This window comes from Gymnodraco acuticeps, unplaced genomic scaffold (assembly GCF_902827175.1).
Source record: "Gymnodraco acuticeps unplaced genomic scaffold, fGymAcu1.1, whole genome shotgun sequence".
Classification (NCBI taxonomy): Eukaryota; Metazoa; Chordata; class Actinopteri; order Perciformes; family Bathydraconidae; genus Gymnodraco; species Gymnodraco acuticeps.
This window is the reverse complement of record NW_022992152.1, coordinates 930767-956043: the sequence shown is the minus strand read 5'-3', so window position 1 is coordinate 956043 and position 25277 is coordinate 930767. Positions and strand designations below refer to the sequence as shown.

At 38.2% G+C, this 25277-nt stretch overlaps 2 protein-coding genes across 14 annotated transcripts in view; both read right to left on the bottom strand.

Moving 5' to 3' along the window:
• LOC117538531 (A-kinase anchor protein 7-like) overlaps window positions 1–5037 on the bottom strand; it is a 49866-nt gene extending 44829 nt beyond the window's left edge. Inside the window, exons 1-9 of one of the 3 annotated variants that reach the window (XM_034204308.1) lie at window positions 4962–5036; window positions 4781–4857; window positions 4602–4675; window positions 4383–4492; window positions 4226–4280; window positions 3887–4084; window positions 2419–2619; window positions 317–2136; window positions 67–205 (exon numbers count right to left, since the gene is read on the bottom strand). In XM_034204308.1, coding sequence (XP_034060199.1) covers window positions 67–205; window positions 317–490 — 313 coding nt within the window. In that variant the 5' untranslated portion in view covers window positions 491–2136; window positions 2419–2619; window positions 3887–4084; ... (3 more) ...; window positions 4781–4857; window positions 4962–5036. Of the gene's footprint in view, window positions 1–66; window positions 206–316; window positions 2137–2418; window positions 2620–3886; window positions 4085–4225; window positions 4281–4382; window positions 4493–4601; window positions 4676–4780 lie in introns of all 3 variants that reach the window. The other 2 variants (XM_034204309.1, XM_034204310.1) reach the window with 2 other exon arrangements.
• Window positions 5038–8029: 2992 nt separating this feature from the next.
• On the bottom strand, window positions 8030–24051 carry LOC117538556. Of its 11 annotated transcripts, none has more exons than XM_034204376.1 (14): window positions 17727–17983; window positions 17552–17620; window positions 17118–17186; window positions 16890–16999; window positions 13901–13958; window positions 13573–13770; window positions 12494–12559; window positions 12262–12383; window positions 12104–12159; window positions 11824–11841; window positions 11650–11700; window positions 10858–10890; window positions 9687–9887; window positions 8030–9394 (listed from the first exon to the last, which is right to left on the bottom strand). In XM_034204376.1, the coding sequence occupies exons 2-9, from the start codon at window positions 17610–17612 to the stop codon at window positions 12121–12123; spliced, it is 723 nt and encodes a 240-aa protein (XP_034060267.1). In that variant the 5' UTR covers window positions 17613–17620; window positions 17727–17983; the 3' UTR covers window positions 8030–9394; window positions 9687–9887; window positions 10858–10890; window positions 11650–11700; window positions 11824–11841; window positions 12104–12120. The 11 variants fall into 11 exon arrangements, with proteins under 11 accessions (XP_034060267.1, XP_034060269.1, XP_034060264.1 ...); XM_034204378.1 differs by having other exon boundaries at window positions 10858–10887; XM_034204373.1 differs by having other exon boundaries at window positions 11824–12159.
• Between the last annotated feature and the right edge of the window lie 1226 nt (window positions 24052–25277).

Genomic DNA, 25277 nt, shown 5'->3' with positions numbered 1-25277 from the left:
CAAGCTCAACAGTTGCTTACTTGCTTACATTTTGTCAAACCCAGTCAGCACGTCAGGTATTCTCACCTGACACTGTGGAGGTTCCCGGGCAAAGCTCTTCCTCCACATCATCATCATCTGGGGCAATAACAGTGGTGTCTTTGCCATAGGATATACTGGCTGGCTGCATATTACACACTGTTAACTGATAAAGGCAGGTATGAGCCTAAAACAGAAAGGAATCAAATAAATAGATCAAAACCATCATCATATTTAGCTTTTATGCATCTGAAGTGAGGACTTTGAGTTATTTTTCTCAGGACTTCCATTTCATTACCTTTAACCGGTGTGTGGATGGCTTCAATGGGTTGACGGTACGATAGTGGCTGTGAGAGATGGTATCTAGTCTGTGAGATGATGATGGTTTATTGACAGTAAAACCTCTATGTAAACAAACTATTTTTGAACACGTGGATCTGCAGGGGCTCAACAGAAAGCGACCGAGGAGCATGACACATACGCGAGACAAACTTCTGCTTACGTTACTGGCATTTACAGTTGGATAGTTGAAGACACGTCAAAGCTAACTAATAGCTAACCTAGCTGCTAAAACAGATAATATTAACCTTAAACTGTCCTCGGAAAAGTGAAGGACGTGCAGCCTGTAGAGACAGACTTGTCCTCCCTGTAGCTAACACCTGCTGAAATGAATCAAGCTGCCATGCTGCAGAACACCTTTGAGCTAACTGTTAGCTAACTGTTGTGCAGGTAATTGTTTAAACTAATATAACTTCTTGATAAATTGTCATGGTGGTGATGCTGCAGAAAACTCGTTGGTGGCCGTTTTTGTCAGAAAAAAAGTCAAAAAATGTAATGGGAAAAAAACATTTATCTTCATAGCACGCGCAAACAGAAAGCAGCTTATATTTGTAAACAATGTTGCACTTCCGGCCTGGCTTTTCAGAGCAAAATAGATTCTCTTTTTCCAGAATAAAAGCATGGGGAATTCGACATGTTAAAAATATTTTCCTTTAATTAAAGATTAACTTAAATAATGTAATATAGTTGAGATAATTTATTATAACAACTGTAACCTGCTAGTCTGGACATATAATATACTAATCATTATATGTAATGACGGAACTGTTGATTGTTTAACATTTTTCTTTTTTATAATCAGCAGAGTTTATTAAATTGCAGTGAATTTTGATCAATAATAATCTTAAATGTTAAAACATCTAAAAATACATGTTCCAAGTTCACGACAGCTAGAGAAATATTTACTATATAAAAAAAAGACTACAGACAATATGATTACACTCGTAATACATTTGTATCTGATTTAATAAGTATTTTTAGAATCAGGTACAGCAACAATTCACAATAATGTATTTAGCCATAATATATCCATTTTATTTTAATGTTTGCAGTAATTGTAGTATTTGGCCTAGATAGATATTCAAAGGTCATCCTTTTGCCCCCTAAGGAATTTTGTGGCACTCTTTAATCAAATGTAAATTCACATCTAATTTATAAACAGAAACAACAATATAAACTGGACACTGGAAATTTGATTACGAGAAAAGCATTTTCTGAAAAGATAAGTCTGATGTGCAGCTCACAATACAACAAAAATGTAAACTGCCAAAACACAAGTTAGATGAAGAAGGTATGCAATGTAATGTTTTAAATGATTACGGACAGCATTAGAACACAAATCAGTAGCTACATTTTTTACAAATGAGGATAAAATAATTTTTCCACAATCGGTAGGAAAGTAAAATCCAACATGTCTCGTTCAAATTTTGACTGTTTGACTTGTGTTGGTTGTGGTTCATTACATTGTGTTGCTTTAGTTAAACAAATCTAGTATATAATAGACGACTGCTACCGCCATTTCTGGTATTGCTGCCAGTGTTCCAGTATTTCCAGCAGCCACAACCAGGGCATTTGAAATGGTGCACTCCTGTATTTTGTTTTTTATATTGCAAACAGCAGCTGTATTTTCTTCACAGTGAAGTAATCCATGTTTCGTCTCGTGGAAGAAAACGTTGACTTGCAGCTGAACGTTAGCGTCGCCACGCCCTGGTTCCACCTTTGGAATGAACTTGGCCTCATATGCGTGGTGCATCAAAACCAGAATAACAGGTTTATCACCTGAAGACACAAAAAGAGAGGAGGACAAATTACATAATCAAGGAGGAAGCTCTAATGTAAGGTTTGGTGTGAAAAGCAATTCTAAGAGACGATACATGATTATCAAAACATGTAGCTTTTTTGTTTAATTATAAATACCAATATAGTATATTCCTTAATAAATACATAATTATTTTGGTAACCTAACTTTGCTTATACAAGTAAGAGTTAACCTATATGTTGATACAAATGTATAAGCCATTTCCATTCAATATGAACAGGCTGAAACAAAAGTTCCCTTACCTTTAACATCTCTCAGGGCTGACTCAACATCTGGTCCCATGCGAGAAACGATGGGGCAGAAGACAATAGTGACGCCGTAGTCATCGCTGTTGCTTTGAACAAGATCAAACTGATCCTGAACTTCCTTCTTCACTTTCTCCATCAGCTGATCATGTGCACCAAAGGTTGTCCCGCCAACAACCATCTGGTACTTCAATTCACCTGTAGGGAGGAAAATGGATGTGACTATGAAACAGATTCATGTACTTACATTTCTTAAGAGAACATAACACATGAATAAAATAATAATATCAAATTGATTATTATACCAACATATCTTGAGAGATATGCTATTACCAAAAATCTGAAAAATGTAGTCTAAAGTCATGTGTTGTGTCAAATTTGAACTGCTGAGTTTTCAATTCACATGCACATCAGCTGGGAGGCTATGAACAACCACATCACAGTATATTCCTATTTCATTCTACCACAGTAGACCCAAAGAAAAATGAGTTTCCCAAAACATTTACATCCCAGTTGCACAGTTGTGGTTAAAAATTGATTAAGTTTCACAAATAGAAAATAATATCAGAATTGAAATTGGCTTTGATCTATCAGATTAAATGCAATTGACCTGTCAAATTGTTTTTGCGTTTCAATTTCCCAGTAATAGCGTTGAAGTTTCTTATGCACTAAGAGTACAATGAAATTGAAAGAAATAAATGTTATGCTGTTTGTCAGATTACTACACATCAATGAGGATGCTGCTATAAACATTAACATAAGACAATCTTATACATCAAGAAAGTAAGAGGAAGAGATTTAGATTTACTTTGAAAATCAACTGAAAAGTATTTTGAGTCAAAAGGGTTTCTCAAATGCTTCTACTTTTAATTACTACAACATATCATTAGTAAATGGAATGGAAACATTTGAAGCTGCGAAACTCCTTCCAGAAAATGTATCTTATCATCAAGGAACTTCATTATGTTGGTCCTCATGCCTTTCAGGATACAGAGGTTCTTAACCAATACCTCATTGTTGTTTCGAGCAGCTGGAGAGAGAGGTGTGTTGACATTTTTTTGTTATGTTACAAGGTTGTACCTACCTACTGTATGTCAAGTTCATCTATGAAGCATTTTACTTCCCTTAGGAGCTGTTCAACATGCATCAAAACCAAAGATATTACAGAATCATTTCGAAGGAGAACATTACTAAATTTTGATAGTTTCTGTCCTTGAAGACTATTTTTAAATGTCACATTGCAGCTTCTAATTAGGTATTAAGTAGGTTTCTTTATCATTTCAAAGATCCTCCTTCTCAGTTTGAATTTCTCTAGTCTAGGAAACAGCTCAAGCAGTTCTTCTCGTGACAATGACAGTGGTTTTGAAAGGGTGTAACTCTCCTATTGGAAGGTGGTTTGGTCTTTATTGATAAAGATTCATAGAAACATGTACGAAGATATCAAGTGGAAGAGTGTGAGATTCACCGTGTGCTCCTTCAGGACAGTTATCATCGCGGGGCTTCGTCACATTCGTGACTGATTCCCGGTTTGGCTGATTCTGGATGTTTGCCTCAAGAGAACAAATGTGATCATCAAGGAAACTCTGCATATCCTTCATGTGGGTCTTCATGTCCTTCAGGATAGAGAGGTTATCAACCAAGACTCCGTTGTCTGTTAGAGCATCTGGAGAGAAGGAATCGGGTTGTGCTTGTAAGGATTTGGATTGCAATATTAGTTACTTGTATTTCCTATCATTGTACACAAAACAAAATGGCAAGTGTGTGCCAATGTGAAAGTGAAAGTATTGTTAAAGGCTGTACATACCCTTGAAATCAGCTGAGATGTCTTTCATTTGTTTTAAAAGCTGAACAAGAGACTTCTAAAACATAAGAAAATATATTATTCAAAATAAAGAATGATTTAGTGATTCGTTTTAATCTTTGTCATCTTTAATAAAATGTAACAATTGTGTTCAGCTCACCTTTTTTTGTGTCATTTCAAAGCTGAGGTCCTTTTGTTCAGGTAACAGCTGATGACAACTTTCTGCTCCAGTCAGTGACCGGATGTCAGATTCGCTGCGTAAATCTGCCTCTGAAACAACACGGTTTGTTTTATCTATGCTTTTAAACTGAAACATAGTACTATAACTATGCTAATGGTTTATTTTCAATAGTCACCCTCTATAAAGATGGCCACTTACCTAAATTGTATAAATAAAATGGCCTTGCCTTGCCTTGCCTTGCAGAACAACATCCTGGTGTTCCTCCGTCATGACTTCACGGGAAACAAAACAGACAGGCAGATTCAACACATGGATTCCAATGTAAATACTAAAGTCATATCTTAGTTTTCTTGTGAAATATTTGGATACAAACTTACCTGAAGTGTTGACAAGCTCAACTCGAAAGACGAAGATTGTGAGAGGAAAACGAAAGTAATCTCTGATCTGATCGAAGCTTGATTTCAATTATTTGGACAATTATAAACAGATTTTAATAACGTTAGCCGTCAATCACTCAACTAAAACAATAGAATATTCTAGAAAGTATTTCCAATCTACCTTCGTAGTTCGTATACAATAACCTCCGTCAGCGCTGAGCCGAAAGTGAAAGTTAAAGATAAACGATGTTTAGAAGGAGGCTCAAACTGTGATTGGTCGCTGGAGCAGCGTGATTGACACATCTGAAGTCCCGCCCTCTGAAACCCATTGTTGACATTTATTACGCATTACTCTCTATGTCAGGGGTGTCCAAACAAACTATGGGGCCAATGGGCTAACTGCGGTAGGTTTTCAAATAAATTCAGTCAATCTTAGTTGATAAAAAAGCCCAATAACCTATTTACATAGTAAGCTAGAACAGTGGCAGCGCCAGATATTTTTCTTTTGGGGGTGCTGTGGGGTAGCTTGACGTTTCATAGAGGGTGCTCAAACATTGGGTTTCCCATTAATGTGCCGGGCGCTACAGTGGAATTTTCTACTGCAACACTCCCCACACGCACATACACACCTGCGACTGTTACAATGAAGGCTCGATAATCAGCTCACGGCATATAGGTGTAAGCAGGGGTAAAGTGCTATTTTTACAAGTGCGTGGGAAGATTTTTTTTTAAATATTAGAGTTATCAATCTGGTGCACTTTGAGAGAAAAATTAAGAGATCTATGGATACATCTCTCAACACGCATATAAAACAGAACTGCAAACAGATTTACTTTTTCTTTATGAATATTTTACAAATCACTCCCCTTTTAAACTGTATTCTTGTTTTACTGTCATAGCCTATAGTATTTCATACCTGTTTTTCATTTATGCTCTTATTTATTTATACCTATAATGATCATATAAACGTGTGCCTCGGAAATACTTATTTACATTAATCGTGACCAAACCGTTTGAGACCCACTGAGATAATTGGACTAAAGTTAACTATCTAAACACTGAGAGAGTCCTTTACTTCACCTGAGCTGAAGTTATCTGAGACTCTCGGTCTGACAGGAGAGAGTTCTCCCTCCACCTTGTTGTTGAAAAAGCTCCTTATATCCGTTAGCATAGCTATCTAGCAACAGATAGCCTATTAACCACAACGATCTCCGGTACCGGTGCGCGCTCTCGCTCGCGCACGCACACAAAATGGCTCGTGCCACACACACACACACAGAGCAGAGCTTGAATGAAACACAGAGACCCAGAAGTAGGCTACTTGTACTGTACTGTATCATATTATTTTCGAATCAGTCATTTTTCAAATTCTGAATTTCACACGTAAAAAAGAAAAAATACATACATTTATTGGGGGTGGGGGTGCTATGGCTATCCTATTTCCCCTTATTATAAGCAATCTGCTTCTGTTTTAAGAAATTAGTTGCCAACACTTTTTGTAACAAAATAAATGAAACCCTATGGAAATCTGTGAAGGCTGTTTGTTTTCTTAAAGCATATTCATGTACTGTATGAAGCATAATTTACCTACATTTATAACTCAACTTATTAGGTAATATACCTCACCTGAGGGGCCCAGCCCTTCCTACGTTTTTCTGTATGCGGCCCTGTATTATAATGTTCTGGCATCTATATCTATAGAGAGGACATGATTTTGTTTGCTATGTGGTGGCTATTGTGAGGATACCTTTAAAAATGTTGTGCGTTACAATTACTAGTTAACTGTAACATAAAAGTCATAGTAATATGTAAAGAAATCTGAGTATCACAATATAAAAGTAATGTAACCTGATTAGATACTTCATGTTACTTTTGGATACTTCAATTTTAAATGTAAAGCAAATAAATACAAGATAAAAGAAATATCGGTAAGATGTGTTTTAATTTAGTATAGTGTGTGACCTTAAAAAATAAGAAACCAAGAAATGTAGTATCAAAAAAGTGTCCTCTTATACTTTAGGCTATGGGCTTACAAATAGCATTACAAATGCTGTTTTGCTGGGGGGGCAACAGGGGCCAGTGCATGCAGGGAAAAAAACAACACTTGTCATCTCTGACCAGCGGCTCTTCCCTTTTTAATTCAAGTAACATTCAAGCCTAGACGTTGAGAGACTAAAAATTACAAAACTGCAGGATATTGTTGCTGTAATCTGAAAGAAGAGAAACCCTCAGCCTGGGATGCAGAGACCCGGCGGATGTACAGTAGAGATTCAACTGTTCAGTGCCTTATATTCAGTGTTGCAGCAAATAATAATAATTTAATTTAATTGTAACTTAAACAAGTACTGTAAATATAAAAAAGTACTACTGAAACAAAGAACTGTAACTTAAAGTTACTGTAATAAATACCTGTACAGAACAAATTCCAATTTAATATTTATTTTACACAATTACTTTAAACTGTCTTTGTCTTTTTTAACCCGCGTTTATCGTCTCATAAGAATAACTACCACTCCTTCCCCTGTAAAATTGGTCTAGAACCGCCACCGCTAATAATAACATAATAGTTTTGAGATATGGTGATTTGTGTTCACATTGCTGTCGATATGTCGTTCAACTCAACGTTTTACAGTAGCCTAATCTATTCACCTGGTTGGTTCAGCTAAACTCAGAGGTAGAGACACAAACAACATGTTAAGGTAAGTTTAGCTTTACATGATCCTCTTCAGAAGAAGACTGCACAGGCATAGTTCACCATCTCTACATGTTTGTTTGAGGCTAAAACAATGGTATGGTAATGGAAAGGTTTTAGTTTGAGACAAGTGAAATTGTAAAAGTGGAAGAAAAAAAAGCACTTGATGATCTCTGTATTTAAAACTTTAAATAGATCAGATTCTTTGAAATGTAAATATTAAAACCACAATTTAATAAGCTTTTTTTTTAAAGACAATAAAGGTGTTATCACTTTGTGTTGATTTAGCTCAATAAACCCCTAATGTATTCTCCTGGTTGACTTGTATATAGATATACTTGAATGACAAAAACGTTTTTTTATTAGTTGATGGCCTAACAACTGGAAGTTAAAGAAGCTGGCATTTCAATGGAGTCTTCCTTATATTCACAACATATCAGTATGTGTTTAACTCTAAGATGATAGTATCGGATTATCAGTTGTGAGCATGTATTAGGCTACATCAACAGAAATAAAACAAATCTCATTTCATGAACAAAAGCCTTAGAATCCAAGAATGTATTTGACATTTTTATTTCATGACTGCTCCTCTGCATGTGACTTACATTATTGGATGCTCAGTTTTGATGGCTGCATTTTACTTAGTGTCCACCAACCACGTGAATATCCATATAAAATATATCAAAGCTTAAATAAGCTTCGATAGTTTAAATAAAACGTATCTTTAAAACTGATTGCGATTCAATTTCCCTGCCATAACAATGAGGTTACATTTAAGATACAGGCCAAAGAATGTAAATTAATTAAATTAAGTTTTTTTTAAATTATCAGAGTGTATTATTCATTTGGCTCAACACTATTCTTGAACTATTGATGTCAAAAAGATACAGGTTCCAGCTTCATGATGGTATGTCATATAAACTATATCTAAAAAGGACTAAAAAGTGATTGCACCTGCTGTAACGGCAGTTTATAGAAAGTATTAAGTATATCGTCATCACACATAACATAAACTCTGGGAAACAAATCTTTAGAATTAATTGCAGCAAAAATTAACATTCATGCATTAAAACCAAATATACTGTGCAGCTCATTTCATTCTAATATTTGCAGCAATAATTACATTTCTGGCGTATGTCTGTATGTATTCGAAAGGTAATCTTTTGGCAAATGACTAAGCTTTGTTGCAGTCTTTAATCACTTCCTTTACATTCATGTCATAATACAGTAGAGAAACCACGGTAGCAACTGGAGAAATCCTACACAGAGATATAAATAATTGGACTACAAATTACTAGCCAACCTCTCTTCTCAAAAAGGAGAATACAATTAAGTTTTCAGATTATGGTAGAAGAGTAAAATCAAAACTGTCTGATGAATCACATTTTGACTGCTTGACTTGTGTTGTTAGTGATACATTACACTTTGTTGTTTTACTTGAGAGGAAAACATATCATCGTTGCTCGCACCAACACTGCCAAATCTAAAGTTAAATTGTTAAGATAATCTATAATACACGTGTTATTCATTTAGTTTACAGGAAAAAGGCCCATCTATAGGCAATCAGCTGAGGTCTTCACCAGCAGTTGGATACATTAGCAAGTGTGGTAGCTGCTAAATAAGGTCAGGTCATGATCACAAATTAAATGACAATTGGGAGAAGAAGCCCCCGCCCGTCTTGCTTTTGTCAGATTTTCCAGAATGTCCAGCAGCCACCTGGGCATTTGGAATGGGGATCTCTTTTAAATATTTTGTTATCTCGCAAACAACATCTCCATTTTCTCTACAGTCGAGCAGTCCACGTTTCGTCTCGTGGAAGAAAACGTTAACTTGCAGCTGAACGTTAGCTCCTTGTTGCACATTTGGAATGAACTTGGCCTCATATGCGTGGTGCATCAAAACCAGAATGACAGGTTTATCGCCTGAGGACACAAAAAGAGAGGAGGACAAATTAGATAATTAGGGAGGAAAATGGTAGATTAAAGCTCTAAATGTAAGGTTTGGTGGGGAAAGCAATCCTAAGAAATTATAATCAAAACATGTAGCTTATATGTTTAATTATAAATATCAATATATTGTATATTCCTTAATAAATACATCAACATTTTGATGTCCTGACTATGCTTACACAGGTAAGAAAGAACATATATGTGAATACAAATGGATAAGCCATTTCCATTAAGTATGAAGAGGTTGAAACAAATGTTCCCTTACCTTTAACATCTCTCAGGGCTGACTCAACATCTGGTCCGATGCGAGAAACGATGGGACAGAAGACAATAGTGACGTCGTAGTTGTCGCTGTTGCTTTGAACAAGATCCAACCTATCCTTAACTTCATTCTTCACTTTCTCCATCAGATGTAAATGGGCATCAAAGGTTGTCCCGGTAACAACCATATGGTACTTCAGTGTAACTGTAGGGAGGAAAATGGATGTAAATATCAAAGAAATTAATACACAATTATAAAACGGACAAGTCAAATCAAGCAATCTGATTGGTTCTTAGCCGTGATATAATGAGCGTATACCACGGGTAGAATTGTAGTTACTTTTCACAAGTCAGTATCCCTCCGCGTCTGAGAAAAAGCTACAACCGTTACAACTGTTAATTTACGACATGCAGAGCTAAGTGAGGAGCAGGTAGACCAACTGGAAAAGTACCACCATTCAAAAGCTTTCTGATGCGAGTCTTGAAAGCAGAGAAATTATGACCGTTAGTGGCCACAGGTGCGAAAGCTCTCTCCAGAGCTACTGGAAGCCGAATCTCGGGGACCGGACAAAGTGGATCAATATTCTCGCCACGCCAAGCAACAGCCTAGAACAACCTCAACCTATACAAGTAACCACGTAAGCCATTCTACTGATGCTGGACAGTTTTTCAGTGGGTGCACAATAAACGGCAACATATACTGTAAATGAATGTAAATAAATAGCCAAATAATCGATCAACGCTCTCTGTCTAATATGTTCGGTAGCTGTTAGTGTTGTTGCATAGCAACCACCTCGCACTATGTTTTGTGCAGAAGGCAACGAAGGGACTATTTTATTTTGAACATCATTATTTACTAATAAAAACTTTAAATTAGAGTGTGTATTTTTCTTTCATATGGCCACACTTGGTAACCGTTTTATAAAAGCAATAGCTCACTTCAGGCCGTGATATATGGTCGTTATATCACAGTTAACGGGCGTGGTTCGGCTTCGCGTCGGGCTGAACCACGCCCCTTAACTGTGATATAATGACCATATACCACGGCCTGTCGTGAGCTATTGCTTAAACATAACTTGAGAGAACCTACACAAAAATAAAATGATGTGTTTTGCTATGCAGTTTCCAAAGAAAATGTGAACATCTGAGTTTCTAACTATCCAAATATGACTCACCTTTCCATCTATTCGCAACCTTGGGGCGCTCTTCTGATGAGAAAAACAGCAACATGAATTAGTCAGGTTCATTCACACTACCATTCGAAAGTTTGTGATCTCCTTCCATTAAAGCTTGATAAGACAAATGGCTGAGAGGACTATTTTATATTACTTTAAGGTTGGAGAGAGTATGCTTTACACACAGATCTTTTTTTATTATTAAGTGTTTCCAAAAAAGTCATGGTTCCATGAATAACTAACACTGTTTCTCCCAACAGAAATAGATGCTTAGTCTTACAGGTTTACACTCCCTGTAAGACTAAGCATCCCTCCTTCACTGATGATGATGATCATCAGTGAAGATGAACTGAAAATGCTATGGACAAACAAATCACAGTTTATCCCTATTTCATTTGACCACAGTAGACCCAAAGAGGAACAATTTCCCAAAACCTCCGGTTGTGGCTAAAAATGACTTGACTGTCACATACGCTCTTCTGAACTGATAAACAATTTAAAATCGAAGGGTCTTTGGAGGGAAATGTGGTTACAAACAGTTATCTCCCTTGTCAGGCAAACTCTGAGACCATCAGCTTTGTAGAAGATGTACTCTTTTAATTGTTTTTCTTTTGCTATTTCAATATAAATAATACATTTGTGACTGAATTATAATTTTTGGGATTTTTCAATAAAACAAATGATTCCAAACGTTCTACCAGTCATGTAGAATTTGAAAAAACTCTGCTGTTGTAAACATGAACAAACATTGACATGTGAACATTCTTGAAGAAGAAAAATAAATAGATTTACTTTTCAGTGGTGGTTGTTGATCAGAAATGTCCATCCTATCAACGAAGGAACCTGTTTTTGGAAAGCATAAATATACTTACTGACTACATATCTTCTAGCGTTTGATTTCAACATCAACTCCAAAAAGGACATTCATTTTGGGTTATAAGCTCAAAGTGTTCTACTTAGACCAACCATGGAGAACCGGTATGACTGGAAGCGAAAAGGAAAATGTCAAGGAAATAGCATAATTCAATTACTGACAACAAAATAAACCATCTAGATTTGATTAACTGAGCACATATGTTTGCTAAGGTGGACAGATGTTTACCCTTTACCCAGTTGGCCAAAGTCTGGGATGACATACTCTGAACTCAAAGTTCAGTGACAAGCATTTCCAGGGCTTTTCGCCTACCAAAATAGCAAGTATGTGCCAAATGTGAAAGTGAAAGGGATATTAAAAGGCTGTACATACCCCTGGAAGGATTGCCGTTATTCACCTTTGTGGGGGGGGAGCTGTTTAACGGGCTTCTGAAAAAAAAAAAGTACATTACAGAAATATTGAATGACTTAATTAAGGCCTAGTTTCTATGTAGCCTCTTTTAAATCTCACATTTTAGTTTGAAAGCTCACCTGTTTGTGTATCATTTCAAAGATCTCCCTTCTCAGTTTGAACTTCTTTGGTCCAGGAAACAGCTCGAGCAGGTCTTCTCGAGTCAGTGACCGGATGTCTGAGTCGATGCATAAATCTGCCTCTGAAACAAGTTGGATTTACCTGCGATTAAAACTGAAACCTAATCCTGTTGTTATGTTTATTGTTTATTTGCAATAGTCACCCTCGCCCAACATAAAAATGGTCTCTTACCTCGCAGAACATCAGCAGCATCACTGTCTCGATTCCCTATTTCCTTCAGTAAATCTGACGAGTGTCCTGTGGAAAAGACAGGCAGATTTAACACATGGATTTAAATGTATATACCACACTGATGTCTTTTTTTCCCGCAAACTATTTGGAAACAACAAAAGTTTGAACAGTTGTGTAGATTTAGCACAACAAAAGCTTAGAATTGATTTAATGGAGCTGTTGCACAAAAGGTCCCAAACACTTATTTTCCATTTTATTATCATAATATGGTATTATTTTGAAGCTTAAAATATTTGTTAAACCTATGCTAAAAAAAGCTTTCATTTGAGTTAAAATAGAATCCTACAGTGAATATAACAAATAGCGTGTATGCAGTGGTGCAATGTAACTAAGTACATTCACTTAAGTACATTTTGACATACGTGAGTAATTCGGTTTTATGCTCCTTTACAGTATACTTCTCCTTCACTACAATTCAGAGGCAAGTATCGTACTTCTCACTTCACTAGATTTATTTCACGCTCATAGTTACACCACCTTTTTACATAAAAAAAAAATGGCAGTTTATATGATATGAGATAGTAATGTCCTGCTTACCTAACCATTACTTTACTTTTGATACTTTAAGTACATTTAGCTGCTAATACATCTGCACTTCTTCTGAAGTAACCTTTTTAAATCAGGTATCGGTATTTTTAGTAAGTAGTATTTGTACTTTTGCTTAAGTAACAGACCTGAGTACTTTTTCCACCTCTGCATGAATGTGATACCAGATTCAGTTAGATATTAGCCATACTCAACCAAATAAAACACGTGAATGGGACTGCTGTAGTAAATGAACAAACTAAGGTGGTGGTATCCGGTCAAAAGCTCCAGACAAAATGTAGTAAGTGAAATGTAATTTTTAATATTAAATGACAGATGGGTTTGTCAGTCAATATATAACCTCTAGTACTATTTAATGCATATGTTTTGGTTTGTAAGGATGTTCATTTATTTTAAAAGGTGGTTTGCTCTCTATTGCCAAAGAGCCACAAATAAACATCATTAGATTTGAAGTGGAAGAGTGTGAGATTCACCATGTGTTTCTTGAGGGGGGATGTTACCGAGGGGCTCCTTTAGATTGGGGGCTGATTCCGGGTCCGGCTGATTTAGGAGGTTTTCTTCGAGAAAACGAATGTGAGCTTCATGGAAACTCAGGATATGCTTCACATGGGTCTGCATTTCCTTCATGATACAGAGGTATTCAACCAAGACCCCGTTGCCTGTTAGAGCAGCTGAGAGAGAAAATCAGGTTGTTGGATGGCAATATTAACAATTACTTATATTTCCTATCTTTGTAAACAAAACTAAATGGCAAGTGTGTGCCAATGTGAAAGTGTAAGTATTCTTAAAGGCTGTACATACCCTTGAAATCTTCACTTGGGATGAAGTTTTTCATTTTTCTTAGAAGCAGACCAGGCTCCTGAAACAAAAAATATTATATTGAAGAATTATTTAGTGATTCGTTTTTATTAGGGATGCTCCGATCGATCGGCCGCCGATCGATATCGGTCGATACTCACTCTTTGCCGATCGATCGGTGCTCTCTAAACATGCCGATCGCGATCGCCTGACGTAAAATGATGACGTAAAATAATGACGTAAAATACATGACACTTTTCTCTGTGCGCGGCAAAACAAGCTCGCCAAAATGGCTTCACCGGTCTGGCAGTATTTTAAGGTGTTCGAAAATGACAGTAAAATATGGGCATAGATATGTCTCATAATTATTTGTGTGAACATAAAAATAATTTGTGTGTAAATATGTGATTTGTAAATGTAAAACAACATCCACAAATGCATTTAAAAGATTTGCAAACTCACAAATAAATGTGCAAGTGTAAAACGGATCTGCAAATACGCTAAATATGTTCACAAATAAAAAAAGATCTGTGAATATCTCTTTAACATTTACACCTTTCGATCAGGCATTTGTGAATCCATTTTGTATTTGTGGACCAAAAATGCGCTTGCGGATCTCAAATCTCTGTTCACGGATCTCAAATCTCTGTTCGCGGATCGTCTTTTTACACACACGGAATTTTGAGACATATTTTCCGCCGGTCTCGGCTAAAATCTACTCGTGTCACTCGGTTATTTTCGGAAACCACGTGATGGCCTGCTGATGACGACATTTCCGCATGATTTCAAAGTAAGAGCATGATGGCTTGTTTAATGCTCTGTTTTTGTATTATAATGAACAGCGGAACGTTAGATGCATTCTTTATCACCATCACCATCATCATCATCATGTTATAGTGATACAGTTAGTTTGTGTTATTGGTTCAATATAGCATATATCGAGCACTTTCGTTGATGTTGAAGTGCAGGCTATACGCCACTTTCGGGTCCCGGGGGGAGCAGCTGGCAGCGAAACAGCCCAGATAAAACTCTTTCTTCATTGTTTGTTGTGTATTCAGTCAAGCGGGTCGAAGTTACAAAGCACTTCACATCTTATTAATCGGCCTAATTTTACCTTACCAGTGCAGTAATAAAGTAATCTGTAGAAAAGCACCGTATTTAGGTCAGGGTTATGGTGATGAAGAATGCATCTAACGTTCCGCTGTTCATTATAATACAAAAACAGAGCATTAAACAAACCATCATGCTCTTACTTTGAAATCATGCGGAAATGTCGTCATCAGCAGGCCATCACGTGGTTTCCGAAAATAACCGAGTGACACGAGTAGATTTTAGCCGAGACCGGCGGAAAATATGTCTCAAAATTCCGTGTGTGTAAAAAGACGATCCGCGAACAGAGATTTGAGATCCGTGAACAGAGATTTGAGATCCGCAAGCGCATTTTTGGTCCACAAATACAAAATGGATTCACAAATGCCTGATCGAAAGGTGTAAATGTTAAAGAGATATTCACAGATCTTTTTTTAATTTGTGAACATATTTAGCGTATTTGCAGATCCGTTTTACACTTGCAAATGTATTTGTGAGTTTGCAAATCTTTTAAATGCATTTGTGGATGTTGTTTTACATTTACAAATCACATAATTACACACAAATTATTTTTATGTTCACACAAATAATTATGAGACATATCTATGCCCATAGTAAAATAGCGGTATGCAACGTGTGTGAAGCAGAAATCCTGCAGCTCCGCCCGCAGTGACGGACCGGTGAGCGGTGACCTAACACACTTAGCTATTTTATCTACCTCTGGAACAAGCTCAACTAGTTATAAATATGTTTATTCTTCACTGTCGGGTCACTCATTACTGGATCAGTGAGCTGCATGAGATACTGACAGGCTGTCAGGGGAGAGAGAGGGAGAGGAAAAGAGAGTGCTTCCGCTAATTTCTCCCGTGTTATTCTCCAAAGTTAATGTAAACTTGAATAATGTACTTCATTTGAATGTAATAATTATGTTGGTTGTTGTTTGTGGAAGCGCCAGTGAATGAGCCCCATTAACTTGAGTATTAAACATCACTTTAAATGGAAGATCCCCATAGGCCACGCCCACTCGATCGGAATCGGCCGATACTGATTCCGGCGATCGGATGTTTATTTTCATTTTTACAAATCAAGACATAGGACTGATATGGTAAAACAGAATATGAAATAAAATAAAGTAAAAAATAAAGTAAAACTGTTAAATAAGGAAATAAATAAGATAATTATAAAAAATGTATTAATAGTAAAGTAAATACAAATAAATAAATGCATTTTACACAAGGAGTGACGTCTTTAGCAGAGCCGGATCAGTTACACTGGGACATTTTCCATAATGTTCTTTTGAAACTCAATTAAGTTAAAACAACCCTTTTCAACTAGCTAGACATCCAGGTAGGCTATCTTTTAACACCATTCTCATTTGTATCCTTGCTGTCATCTTTTCCATTGTGTATTGCTTTTAAATTGTCTATTGTTTTTAATTGTACTTGTTTTACGGTGTGTGAGCTGTGCTGTGTGAGTTTTTTAAAATATGTTTTTGTTTGTTTATTTGACTGTACAGCACTTTGGTCTGGAGGTTTTAAAGTGCTTTATAAATAAAGCTGTATTGTATTGTGTAGACCTGTCTGTGCCTCCACTGAATAATTGTCGGAGGTTTTACGTTTTTCCAGTTCACAGTTATCGTCTTCTTGGCAATTAATAGTAGTAGGCCTATGCGTAATATGTACATTTGGTCCGGATTGCATGTTTCTGTAGGTATAGCTCCGAGCAAGAACAACATAGGCCCTAGTGGGACAGTCACTTCCAATATGTTTTTAATTTCCTCCTTAACAGACTTCCAAAATCCTTCTATTAATGGGCAATCCAAAAAGATGTGTGTATGATCCCTTATATTTCCACATTTCTCCAACATAATGCAAAAATGTAACAATTTAAATGTTCAGCTCACCTGTATCATTTCCAAGATGGTCCTCCTCAGTTTGAGGTACTTATGTCCAGGAAACAACTCGAGCAGTTCTGTTAGTGACAGGGTGTCAGAGTCATTGCGTATACCTGCGTCTGAAACAATTAACACGGTTTGTGTTATTTGTGCTTTTAAAACTGAAACATAGTAGGCCTACTATAACTATGCTAATGGTTTATTTTCAATAGTCACTTCTTCAAGATGGCCACTTACCTTGCAGAACTTTAGCAACATCCTTGTGTTCCCCCTTTATTTTCTCTAGTAAATCTGTCATGACTTCACCTAGGGAAACAAAACAGACAGGCAGATTCAACATTATGACTTCAAGAGATAAAATAAAGGCAAAAGCTGTATAAGGAACTTTCCAGAACATTTAAAGGTCAAGTGACACCTGTGTCACGGTGGGTCCTTATGGGTTTTACGGTATTTTATGAAGGGTTTTTTAAAAAAGAGGCATGTTTTTCCATGGAGAACAAAAGACAGTTCTCAACAGAAATAGAAGGTTTCTGCTGTGATTCCACTCATAATTTGACCAATGGCCAGACGTCAGAGTCGATGCATTAACCTGCCTCTGAAACAACAGACTACCTGTGACTACAACTGAAACCTAATCCTGTTATTTGCAATAGAAAAAAATAGTTGCTTACGTTGCAGAACATCAGCAGAATCTGGGCGTTCATTCCTTAGTCCCCCTGATAAATCTGACATAACTTCACCTGCAGGGAAACAAAAAACCGACAGGCAGATTCAACACATGGATTTCAATGTATATACTCTACTAATTACGTATTTATCTTGTAAAATATTGTAATACAAACATACCTTTAGTGCTGACAAGCTCAACTCGAAAGACGAAGAGAAGATTGTGAGAGGAAAACGAAAGTAATCTCTGATGTGATCGAAGCAAACGATATGGGCTTGATTTCAATTATTTGGTAACATATTAACAGATGTTGATAACGTTATCCGTCGATTATTCTAAAACAATAAACTATTCAAGACAGTATTTTCAATCTAACTTCGTACATATAATACCAGCGCCAATGTCAGCGGTGAGCCGAAAGTGAAAGTTAAAGATGAACGACGTTAATTTACATGGAGGAGGCTCAAACTGTGATTGGTCGCTGGAGCAGCGTGATTGACACATCTGAGGTCCCGCCCTCTGAAAAAAACATTGTTGACATGTTTTGTACACTGCTCTTAAGTTAAGAAGTAAATTATTATATATATTTAATTAACACATTTGTATGCTAATATTAACATATACATTTATAATTAAATGCAGTCAGGAAACTATGCCTTATTCAACTTGTCTTTTTAATTTTTAATTTAGCAGGGTTTATATTCATCAACACTGAACAAACAATAATACAAAAATATATATACTTCATAAAAAAAACGCAGACAATATGATTGTACACCTGTGATTGCAGTTTATTATTTATCACCCGAGACCAGGCAATGTCCCCGGTAGAAACCGGGTGAAATAGCCAAAAAAAATAATAATAATAAAACCGGGGAAGTCCCCCACCCCAACGCAGCACACCATCCCGGCCATCAGAGTGGAACCCGCAGTTCGGAGGAGCCGGCCGCCAGAGCACCGGCACTAGGCCGGGCCGGCGCGGAGGCCCTCCGACAGTGGGTCGCGTTTGCCATTCAATCAGTGAGAGGAGAGGAGAAAAATGCAACAAAAATGGTCAAAATCCGTTAATATATGGATGAGTGGTAGAAAAATAATAAAACCGGGGAAAATAGGGGAGAGTGAAAAAAAGTGTCCGAAAATAGGCACTCGTGAGGCGGGCAGAGTCTCCTGTCAACTCCCGTTACATTCCTCCATGGTGTCATTTGAGCGAAACACTTTTACGAGAACCAGGCTGGGGGGGTCAAAAGGGCTTGACCAAGGCCGACCCAAAGTGCACGGTGGGCGGACTCATCACCTCCGTGATTAGTCTCCATTGTGATTTGAAAAATTCCATCAAACGAGTCCTTCGGTGGGCGAAAAAAAAAACGTGTTCGACAGAATCGTCACTTCCTGTACTGACTGTGGAGGTGTCCTGAGAGTGCAGCCTGCACCAGAACTGTCCTGAGAGTGGAGGTCTGCAGGCAGGTTCCCATGCAAAATAGACTAAACAGTCTTTAGTTTTTAAAAATGCGAGAAAGAAAATGGCAAAACACACGACATTATGAAGCTTAATAGATTCAAGAGCAGGTAAAGAGAAGAGGATTCTTTGTTTAGCTGTTTACACTCATAAATACAGACATCATTACACCACAAATAATAGCTCAACTCATTTTTACAAAGGAGGATAAAATACTGTTTTCTGCAATCGCTACAAGAGTAAAATTACAAGGCAAATCTGTCTAATCAATCAAATTTTGCCTGCTTTAATTTAGTTGTTAGTGATTCCTTACATTTAGTTTTACATGGAACAACAGATGTCCCTACAACCCTGGGCATTTCCACTAGTATCACTTCTTTTTGAAATGGGGAAATCTAGTAATTTCTTTTTTATCTCGCAAACAGCAGCTCTATTTTCTTTACAGTTGAGTAATCCACGTTTCGTCTCGTGGAAGAAAACGTTGACTTGCAGCTGAACGTTAGCTCCTTGTTGCACATTTGGAATGAACTTGGCCTCATATGCGTGGTACAACAAAACCAGAATGACAGGTTTATCACCTGAGGACACAAAAAGAGAGGAGGACAAATGAGAAATGTTTATGTTAAAGCTATTTATGTAAGGTTTGATGTGGAAAGCAATTCTAAGAGAAGATACATTATTATTAAATCATGTAACTTTTTTGTTTAATCCTAAATACAAATATATACACGTATACATGTTGGTAAACTAACTTTGCTTGGACAAAAAACCGATATAGCCATTTCCATTCAGTATGAACCAGCTGAAACAAATGTTCCCTTACCTTTGACATCTCTCAGGGCTGACTCAACATCTGGTCCCATGCGAGAAACGATGGGGCAGAAGACAATAGTGACATCGTAGTCATCGCTGTTGCTTTGAACAAGATCAAACTGATCCTGAACTTCCTTCTTCACTTTCTCCATCAGCTGATCATGTGCACCAAAGGTTGTCCCGCTAACAACAATATGGTACACCAATTCACCTGTAGGGAAGAACATGGATGTGACTATGAAACATATTCATATACTTACATAACTTGAGAGAACATAACACATGAATAAAATAATATGTTTTGTTATTCAGTTCCAAAAAATGGGTTAACTTAGCCTGAAGTCATGTGCATTGTGTTATATTTGAACTGCTGATTTTCTAATTATCCATCTATGACTCACCTTCCCGTACAGTCACACCCTTGGAGCGCTCTTCTAATGAGAAAAACAGAGACATCAATCAGTCAGATTCATTCACACTCAAAAGTTTGTGATCTACTTCCAGTAAAGCTTGGATGGATACAGTCAGATTGCTGAGAGCATAACACTATTACTTTAATTTAACCCATAATAACCGGGACCCATTTCTACTTTTGGGGAAATTAAGGGGAACGTGATTTAGACTAAATAGACCACCTCGAACACATGTCTGACAAGTAACTCCCCCTAGTGTCAAATATCTGAAATGGCTTTAATGGTAAAATAACTCTTATTTATAACTTAATTAATGAGGATGATTTTTTGGTTTAAATTAGTTTGAATTGAAGCATATAATTGAATCAGCTAAATTAACTGAGCAGATCCTAATAATATTTCTAATTGTGACATAAAGTCACTCCGGGTTTACTGTGAAACTTTAGGGTTCAAGTCCCGATGTGACATCAGCGATGTTTGTCTCATTTGTTTCATATCTATTTGATCAAGAAATGGTTCCACAACAGGTTAAATGTAATAAAGGACATGTTATGTAAACATTGTAATTCTTAAAGGTCCCATGACATGGCCATTTCTACTGATCATAATTCCATTGTTGAGATATACTAGAATAGATTTACATTGTTCAATGTTCCAAAATGACATTGGTTTATCATACAGCATCTCTGTATAGTATGTGTATTCACTCTCTGTCCTTAATGGCTTATTGGAGCTTCTGCCCCCCCCCCTCCCGAGCCCAGTGTGCTCTGATTGGTCAGCTCGCCCACTATGTTCTGATGAGTCCACCACCGTTACAGCGGAACATCAGTGATTATGTGTTACAATGGCGTTTGTTAGCAACCAGAAAATGACACCAGCGCAATGACAAACAGATGAGAATGCTGCGTGGGGTCTGGGTGCCGTATTGGCGGGACGTTGCGGGGCTCGCTGCTGGAGTGGACAGTGTGAGCTGGATTACTGGTGTCATTTCCTGGTTGCTGCGTGGGGTCTGCGAGACAGCGAGACAACGCGAAACTCAGCCTCGGCACACACACACACTCGTAGCCTGGCTGTGAGTTTGTGTGTGTGCTCAGGCTGAGTTCACGCTGAGTTTCGCTGTGTCTCGCTGTCTCAGGCTGAGTTCAGGCTGACCAATCCGCGTAGCCGTTACATCACTTAGCCCCTTACGTCACTACGACCCAGGAAGAAAAAAATGGAAAAAGAAAAATCTCCAACGAGGCGTTCTGTTCTGACATGTCTTTTCTGTGTTTGTGTACTTTGAGGATTTTTGACTCTGCAGACCGTTTTCATGCATAAAAAGCTGCAAAACACACAAGGGGACGGGTAATAACATGATGGGACCTTTAAATGGCTTGAATTTTACCTTTAGCAACAAAAAAAGCTTTTGAAATGTAGCTAGTTCTGTCACGTGTTAGCCTGGCACATGGACATATTGGACATGTTGTTATGGGAACACAAAATCACGTGCCCTGGACCATGACTCACCAGACTGTTCAGGGTGTGTCCATACAGTCTATGGGTGTGTCGTAGGGACTTCAAGAGATAAAATAAAGGAAAAAGCTGTATAAGGAACTTTCCAGAACATTTAAAGGTCAAGTGACACCTGTGTCACGGTGGGTCCTTATGGGTTTTACGGTATTTTATGAAGGGTTTTAAAAAAAAAGAGGCATGTTTTTCCATGGAGAACAAAAGACAGTTCTCAACAGAAATAGAAGGTTTCTGCTGTGATTCCACTCATAATTTGACCAATGGCCAGACGTCAGAGTCGATGCATTAACCTGCCTCTGAAACAACAGACTACCTGTGACCAGACCCGGCGGCAGACATACGTCTCTGGGCGGGCATTTGATTTACCAGGGCGGGCCCACCCCGAAATTCACATTTCCCGGGAAATCTCGAGATTTGTCAAGGGGGGGGGGGGGGGGGGGGGGGTTTAGGTTGCCATAAGGCTGTTGACGGTCTTATTATAGGCTACATCCATTGGTTGGTTTTGTGGCACATTTGTAACGCTGTGCCAACTTGGGCAAGCATGCAGGCAAACTTGAGCACACACAGGGTGGAGAGGTGAGTAAGGTTGAGCGATTGAGAGAAAGGGAGAGAGAGAGAGATTGAGCGAGGCAGAGAGCATGTGCAGCGGTCTGCTTGCGCACAGAGCAGGAGTTTGTGAGAGAGCCGGCTTGAGAGTCAATTTCTCTTCAAAATATAATTGATTGCCAGCCTCCCTTGTCCCTGGCTGGCTTGCTAGCTCGTTGGTAACTGATGTCTTCTAATGTGCCTGCATCTGGCGCTGAGTTGCCATATTCCTTTCAAGTGTATAAGTGTGAACCACTTCCTGATATCCATTGTTGCAGATAAATATAAATGATAATAGCCAAACTAACCTAGCAAGCGTAAACTGACAGGCTACTGTGCCGCATCTCACTCAAAAACCCACACGACTCAACCCAGCGAAAAACCAGTCTCGCGCGCAGCCTTTCATTCGGAATTTCATTCAAAATGTAATTCTGAATTTCATAGCATAATAAAAAAAATTATATTAAACTAATCTTTCAACATAGTTTAAAACAAAAATAAATATTAGGACAAAGCCCTACAAATAACAACAATAAACATAATCAGTGGCGGCTCCAGAGTGTTTTTGTTGGGTAATAGGGCTAACCCATACAGTGGTGGGGCTCAAGTCAGTATTTGCAATGTAATTACATACACGCTCCCCTTGACAGTGAAACGCCACACGTGAGGTTTAGATTATTTCCCTGTCTCAATCCAAATTGAATTGTATGAAATAAAAAGGCACATTTGTGTTGTAGTAAATAAAAAGGACGACCAGCTGGAGCCAATCCTGCAATTTCCCCACAGGTGAAAGAGTTGACATGCTGAAAACCCAACCCCTGCAGGGGGGTCTGGGGGGGGGGGGGGGGGGAATACTAACATAAAATACACATTCTGGTACTCTCTTGAGAAGAAAAATAAATAAATCTATTACTACACGACATATTTAAAAAATGAATGCCATTTTAGTTTTCTGTTACTTTGTTCTGAAAGCTGAACCTGCTGCTCCTCACAGAGAGAAGAGGCTGTGTGAATGACTTTACATTGTGGATAAGGGTGGATAGCCCCCATTGTTCTGTGTGTCAAAATGAAAGACAACCCACACACCTATCAATCATCAAACCGTGGGGTCTTATTTAATTACGTGTTGATTTCTATCAACACGTAATGTTGTATCGATGTATATAGAGATGTACTACAGCAAAAGTATTCTCCGTCGGGACTTCCTGCAACAACACCACGCCGTTATCGTGATTCTGATTGGCCAGAAGACATTATCAAAGATGTTCTATTGAGAAGACGATCACTACGTGACAAAAGTTTTCAAACCGTTTCTAGTCTTCGGTATTTACTGCTGTCTGTGCAATTTACTCCGCGCGAGTTGGTGGACTTTATTTAGCTTACTTTAAAATCAGTTTTTCATGGTGGGGCTAAGCCATTTCTTGGTATGGCTGTAGCCTACCCCAGTATACCTTGGCGCCGCCACTGAACATAATAATAAAACAATTAAAATGTTGTATTCAGCCCTGATTAAAACAGCGGGCCCAAATCCTGGATGGGCGGGCCCAAATCCTGGATGGGCGGGCCCGGCCCCATGGGGCCCGCCCATGACGCCGGGTCTGCCTGTGACTACAACTGAAACCTAATCCTGTTATTTATAATAGAAAAATAGTTGCTTACGTTGCAGAACATCAGCAGAATCTGGGCTTTCATTCCTTAGTTCCCCTGATAAATCTGACATAACTTCACCTGCAGGGAAACAAAAAACCGACAGGCAGATTCAACACATGGATTTCAATGTATATACAGTAGGCCAGGCCCGGACTGGCCATCGGGAGCACCGGGAGGTTTCCCGATGGCCTGGCCTGCTAAGTGGCCTGCTGGCCTGAGGAATTCTTTTTATGTATGTATTGTGAACGCAACGCTGCGCAAATGTGGGTCTGACTGCCTCACAGAGGGTGACTGGCTGTACATGATGTGGCCTGCCGACATGGCCACTTTCATACAGACCATACACTAATGCCCTCGATTGGTCTCTGTTTGTCATTCAAGCTCGGGAGGGTGTGTGTATGTGTGGCACGAGCGAGCGAGAGAGAGAAAGCGCGCGCACCGGTTACGTGTAGGCTATTATTGTTGTTAGCATCTGGTGCTAGCTAGCTGTGCTAACGGATATAAGGAGCTGCTTCAACAACAAGGTGGAGGAGAGTCCTCTCCTGTCAGACTGAGAGACTGATAACTACAGCTCAGGTGAGGTAAAGGACTCTGCTGAGTGTTTAGATAGTTAACTTAGTTCTCAGTGGGTCTCACGGTTTGGTCACCATTCATGTAAACACATATTTCCATTTGAGGGGGGAGTGATTAGTCAAATATAGATGAATAATAATTAAAAAACGTTAACTAGGTGAAAAAATGTAAGATAAACTATTACAACTTGTTGAGAGCTAAAACTAGTCTTTGCTTCTGCCTCAAAGAGGAGCAGGGGGGAGACAGGAGAGGCTGGTTCAGGAGCACAGACACACTCACAACTATAAATGAACCAAAAACAAATAAATAAACAAGTTTCAATGTTTTTTCATATTGGATATGGTATGTTATTGGTTATGGCCATGTTCTTATGATTTTATGATTATTTAAATGTATACAGTTCTGTTTCATATGGGTGTAGTCTCTTTATTTCCCCCTCAAAATGCACCAGATTGATGCATTTAAGTCCAACATTTAAAAAAACATCTTACCGGGGGAGAATGCCCCCGGACCCCCCTATAGGATTTGAGGTCCACCCCCACTTAAAATATGTTCACATGAAAAGGTTCCTAAATAGATTTGCAATTTTTTTTAAATAGTAACCCATCTCCATATGTTTATTTTTTGGTAGTAGATTTAGAGGGCTATCACTACGGGCATCAACGCTGTAAATATTGACAAATAAATCCAGCAAAATGCCACAAAAAACTGGTAGTGGCCTGGCTGGGTGT